This window comes from Lutra lutra, chromosome 8 (assembly GCF_902655055.1).
Source record: "Lutra lutra chromosome 8, mLutLut1.2, whole genome shotgun sequence".
In the NCBI taxonomy this organism is placed as follows: domain Eukaryota; kingdom Metazoa; phylum Chordata; class Mammalia; order Carnivora; family Mustelidae; genus Lutra; species Lutra lutra.
Genome location: NC_062285.1, coordinates 93,267,256 through 93,273,255, shown reverse-complemented (window position 1 = coordinate 93,273,255; position 6,000 = coordinate 93,267,256). Strand labels below are relative to the sequence as shown.

Genomic DNA, 6,000 nt, shown 5'->3' with positions numbered 1-6,000 from the left:
ATTTGCATTAAGTATTTAAATGCGTCTAAGAAGTGAAGAGTTTAAACATATAGAAATGTTCTCTAATGTAATATATATACTGCTGCTTTCTTCAGATCCGTTCTGCATGATTATATGGATGTCTTTTGTACCCACCAGCAGAGACCGGCATCTCCTAATGCTACAGTAAGGGCTGAGTGCAGAGAGGGAAAGTCCTGTGCATTTCCTATGTTAAATGGCACAACTCCCACAGATCACATACACCTTGCCATATTGACGCAGTTCATTGCGCTCCATATCCTGCAAAAATAAATCTAGTGCTCGACAGCTGACATTATTGCTCACCAACGTTTTAGTAATATATTTCTTTAACATAAGACAGAAATATACTGAAAGTTGATACCACTTAAACTCAAAAAAGCAATCTGGAATTAAACCACATGCATATACCCCACGTTTTTTTGGTTTTTTGTTTTCTGGGTTTTTTTCGATGGATGTTGCATTTTCCCTAAAGTTGATGCTGGAAAATGTGGTAGGAGAAAAGCCAGCTTTCCTTGGAACAAAGACAAGGATTAGAAAAGGAGTTTTTAGAGGGTAATGTTCAGCCTGATAATAAAAACAAGAGAACAATGAGAGTCCAGAATCTCTGGGGAGGGGGAAGAAGCCCCTTGTTTATCTTTCTTGTCTACCTCGACCCAGTGGCTCGTGTCCAGCAGAAACCTGGGGCAGGCTACTATATGCAGCTGGAGCAATGGGAGAAGTGCTATGTGGCCCAAGGGACAGATGTCCACTGTGGCAGGGAAGTCCAGGGAGACTCTCTTCTTTAGCCAATCCCACATGGGATCCTTGGGTCTCTGGGAAATGATGGGCTGAAATCTCTGGGCTCCTCTGTGAGGTTGGGATGGGCTGCTAGGACGGTCTGGGGGCTGTGGCTTCCACGGTCTTAAATCTTACATCTCAATTCAAGAAGGACGCCAGGGCCTGAGGTGAAACAGCTGGGGGCTGGAAGAACATGACTCATCTGGCATGGTGAAGCTAGAGTATACGTGACAAGGAAGTCACCAGAGTATCAGGCAGGGCCTCGCCGGGGAGCATGTATAGACACGTGGAAGAATGTGGCCATGACCACACTGCCACTTGGATTTGTCACTTTTCATTTTAACTTCTCATTGTTTCTCATTGTAAAACTGTCAAGTGTCCCTCTTTCTTATTTTTGTCTTGGTGCTTACAAGGTAGGATGTCAGTTTCCATAAGCTTTCAGAGATTTACAAAAGTAATATTAAAAAAAAAAAACTACATTGCAGGATTAGCGTTTGTGGCTACGAACACATTATCTATCCATCATAGACTATACCCTCAAACCTGGCTATGGCAGTATCATCTTAAATCATCACTGTTCATGCCTGTGGAAACCTTATCACGCACAACGACATACATTCCGGTAAGCGTTACACAGCAACAGAACAGAGCTTCTCAGAGTAAAACCAGCCATATTGCTACAAAGAAAAACTTCTGGCTCTTGGCCCAACTATTTCCATACCAATCAGCTAAGCCAACCCCTCTCTGCTTCTTTCCATTTCAAATGCTTGGGCTTCAGCCTTTGAGGCAGTTAGAAACCAAATCAGTTTAATTTTACGACACCAATCTTAATGGTACAGCAATACAGTAAATTTGCCCTGAGAGTGTCAATTATTTTACAAATAATGTAAGTCCTGGTTTTTAAACAAAGAGTAGGCATGGAGAGGCTAAATGGCTTGTCCCCTTGTCACACAGCAGGGTGGGACTTGAGCTCCTGGTTCTTTCCATTTTAAGCCCCCGCATCCTTCCAGAAGTCACCCAAATTTCTGTGCACAAGATCCCCAGCTTTGGGCTCTGTTACTTGGAGTCTATTGTCGGCTTCTCCGCTCAGCCCTGGGTATTTCAATACCCAGGATTTCTCTTTGGTCCTCTAGGCTCTCTCTTACTTCTGCTGCCTTGATGAGGTGTGTTGTCCCAGTATTTTATTTTACACAGTGGGATTTACCAAAATGCCCTCCCAGCTGCAGCTGGTGCTAGGTGTGGAGGGATGGACTTCAAAAAGGCCACGTCAGGTGCTCTCTGCGCGGCCTTTGGGCAAAACGGGGCTCGGCATTTTACCGTTGTCCTACATTCCAATGTTTTCAATGGAAAATAAAATAAAATAAAGGCCTCACCGTGAGGTAATGTTTACTTCTCCACCACAACACTCACTGTAACTCTCTGCCCCCCACCCTCAGATCTGGCAACAATTTAACATAAGGAAAGACTTCAGACCTTCACACCCTTTTAGTGAGAATAAACGACCTTAGCTCAAACTTTCCAGAGCTGAGCAGTCTCCTCGGGCATCCGTCAGCCCTGTTTCAGGTAGGCCTGCCCAAATGCCGCTGGGCCACGTGTCTTGCAGGCCTGCGCCCCGAGCTGGGGGCTCTGCTCTCACCACTGCGGAGGGGAATCTCTGGTGGGAACCCCGAGCACCCTCCGTCTCCTAAGCCAAGGGGGAGAAATCGCAAAAGCAGCTGTGTGCTCAAAGAAAACAATGCCAACTGATACTCAGGTGGCCTGGGAAAGCGATCCACCACGCCCTCTCCACTCGCTGAAGGGATAAAGGGTTCCCGATCTAGTTGATAGCAAAATACATGGACGGCTGGGGCCTCTGTCTAAGCCAAAGAAGAAAAATATCGATAGCACAAAACTGCCCTTCTATTTCTTGAAAAAATAGATCTAAGATAGACAATTCGGAGTATTTGCTGTTTTTCACAAGCTGCGCGTTAAGTACACTTGTTTGCCCGGCTCTCCGGGACCCTACAGCTCGGCTCTGTCCCCCACGGAGGGTGGGGGGGTCACCCCACTGTTGCCCTCGGCGCCGCTGCCCTCGGCCGGCGTGAACGACAGGGAAGCCGAGTTTATGCAGTATCTCTTGCCGGTGGGACGAGGTCCGTCGTCGAAAATGTGCCCGAGGTGAGCGCCGCACTGAAAGAGAAGAGCAAAAACGTAAGGGCGGCGCGTACAAAGCCGGCTTTGAGAGGGGCTCACGGTCAGCCGCCGAAATGGATGATCAGCCTATAGGGAAACGATGGAAACCATCCTGGGTGATTTCTCGTCCGCCTGTCAATAGCCACAGAGATGGTTTCTGGCAGGCTCCACACCACATGCTGAGAATAAAAAAAAAAAAAAAAAGCTAGAACTGTGCATATCAGAAATCATTTAGAAGCCACTGTATTTTTTGATCTATGAAGTCTCTCAGCCAGCTGAAAAATGACTGCGGTAATTTTATGAATTGAGTTGACTCCTGATCTCCCCTTGTAAGAAACATGGCAGAAGAAAATCTCTCCCCCCTGGCATGACTTTTTGGCTGTGGATGGGTGGGTTTCAGATATGCACAAGTCCACCGTAAAAGATACTGTTTAACTGGCCATGACGGAGGTGTTGTTTGTGTTCATGGGCAGTAAAACTTAACATCAGACAAGTCCTGGATGTTCTCGGAGCCTGGCAAAGCGATGGCAAGGCTCAACAGATGTGTGCCACGGTCACCAGAACTGCAGGTGGGACAAGGAGAAGTGTCGCTAGCCCACACTGTCTTTTTATTCTGGCCTCCAGTAGGTGGAGCACGGCTGGCTTCTCTACCCAAGTGAACTGCATTCCATGTGGGAAGGGATAAGCTCAAATCCACACTCCTCCTGATCCAAAAAATTTGGGAAGGAGAAGAGGCCCCGAATCTGGGCAGAAGCAGAAGGAGGGATGGTTGGCTATGACGGTGTTCAAGAGAAATGCAGCCCAGAGATCATTTCTCCAGGAAGGCTGGCTCAGGGCATAGAGCCCCACCCTAAACCCTCCGAGGCTGGGTACTATTCCAGGAGACACCAGGGTATGTCACACTTAGCTATCTTGCCCCCTTTCTGAGCAGGGACAGGAGTGAGGGAGACGGAGACATTAGTGCATCGTATTCAAACAGGCTGCAAATCCACATCATTTGTCATGTCCCAGAGAAACCAAAGCCTGGAGCAAGGGACTTCCATTCATTCATTTACCAGGTATCTAGGGAGCACCTGCTACACACCAGGCTCTGTCTCGGACTCTGGAGACGCAGACAACAATCCTGGACTCATGGAGCTTACATTCTAGGGGGAGAGGCAGATAACATGCAAAGAGATCAGTTGACTGTCCAGTATGGTAGATGGGAGAGGGGAAGAAAGAGGAAGAGATATGAAGTGTCAGGGTTCGGGGCTGATACTGCAGGTATGATGACGAGGGGCTCTTCTCCTGGGGTGACTCTGGAATAAGAAGCCAAAGGAAGTGAAGGAGTGGCTATCAGAGGAGCATTTCAAACAGACAGTAGAGTCAAGATTTAGGGAAGAACATGAGAGAAAAGGCCTACAGATGGTTTATTAATTCTTCTCACTGTGCTTGCTTGGTGTCCCCTTAGAAATTATGGGGGAAGAGAGGAGGAACTGACATGGGAATTGGGCTAATGAATCAAATGGAGATGATCATGCTTATTACAATGGAAAGAACTAGAATCTCAGTTTCTCTATCCTAAGTGCTACATTCAGTTCCCAGGGGTTCTCGTGTTATTAATAAACAGCACAAATAGCAACTCTGACTATATGGCACTTCCATGTTAAAAGTGCATTCTTATTTTATTGCCAACATACTGTGTCAGCTTATTAAAGAACTAAAAATGAACCCTGAACTGATTTGATCTATTGCCTGGAAAATATGAAACAGGCCTAAAAAACAAATCTTGCTCTATTTTACCACATTCTATGCAGGTTTAGGTAATATCAAGGCTGACAGCTCAGATAGCTTTTCCTTTCTATAAACAATTGAGGCCAAATTTCAGGCATCAGCAGCTAAGATGCACCAGTAAAAAAACACATGCTTACTCAATGGACACAGGAAAACACCTATTTCTCGCTGCCAAAACAGGGTGAAGGCCAACAGGAACCCGAGCTCTTGGTGACCAGGGTGTGTGCACAATTATCGATCTCACGTGCAGCTCTGGCACTTTGCTCACTTGGCACCTGAGGGGTGGACTTTGCACATAAAAGCCTCAGATGGGTTTTCTGGTTTTGTGTTTTAATGAGAGAATATAGCTATCTGGACAAAATAAGTGACATTATCTTTCTTAATCATCTCCTGGGTATATCTAGAAAACAGTTCTGTGTTTACCTGACTCCAAAAATAAAACACAGTAAGGATACATTTGAAGCTATTTAGGAGTACTGATATGGTCTTCATTTCCCAGATCATCTTGAACAAATCCAACTTAGAGTTAATGTAATCTGTTGAACCGAGTTGCTTATTGGGCTGCAGTTTCATCTGTAAAATCCGGAACTGGTGTTTTGCTTACACGGAAAGAAAAACACAGATTCTAGATGTCCCTAATCTGAAAGGAAAAGGGAAGCGGGACGAGGAAGAGGACACACAGTTAGAAAGAGGCAACAGAAATCACTGGCAGAACACCTTATGGGATGCGGATGAAGTAGGGAAATCCTCAGAAAAGGAGAGAGCCCCTACAAATGATAATGATAGCTTCATCGTGCTTGCCACAAGATATTCTGGAAGATTCACCCCAGGCTCCAATAACTGAGGGAGGAGCAACATTGCAAAACGTAGCCTGGTGTGCGTTTCGGTCTGCGCCACCACTCACATGCTCACCCCGATGCCCGCAGAGCCGCAAAGCAGTTTGTCCACAGGAAGCCTAACCACGCAGCGCCATTTCTGCTTCTCCGCCCGCCCCCTTCCCCAGGTACACCCAGTCTCCCATAAATGACTATTATCCAGTTTCTTTGAAAAGTGCACAGGCTCTGAAGGTTCCTCCCTGAGGGGAGCGCACATGGAGCCCATTCTTTCCAGCCTCTACCCCTGGCCGAAGGCTGGGATGATGAATGGAAGTTGTCAGTGATGCATTGTTTCTTTAGCCGCCTGCGAGCTCTGCCTCCCCCGCCCGGCCAACTGGCAATGTGTTGGGCTCTCAGCACACCTGGCTGTAACTGAAACAAA

General features: G+C 46.7%; 1 protein-coding gene across 2 annotated transcripts in view; it reads right to left on the bottom strand.

The window, feature by feature from the left end:
• Nucleotides 1–469: 469 nt before the first annotated feature.
• Nucleotides 470–6,000, bottom strand: part of MSRB3 (methionine sulfoxide reductase B3) — a 166,089-nt gene continuing 160,558 nt past the window's right edge. For both annotated transcript variants that reach the window (XM_047742503.1, XM_047742504.1), the window contains one exon: nt 470–2,967. In XM_047742503.1, coding sequence (XP_047598459.1) covers nt 2,800–2,967 — 168 coding nt within the window. In that variant the 3' untranslated portion in view covers nt 470–2,799. The remainder of the gene's footprint in view (nt 2,968–6,000) is intronic.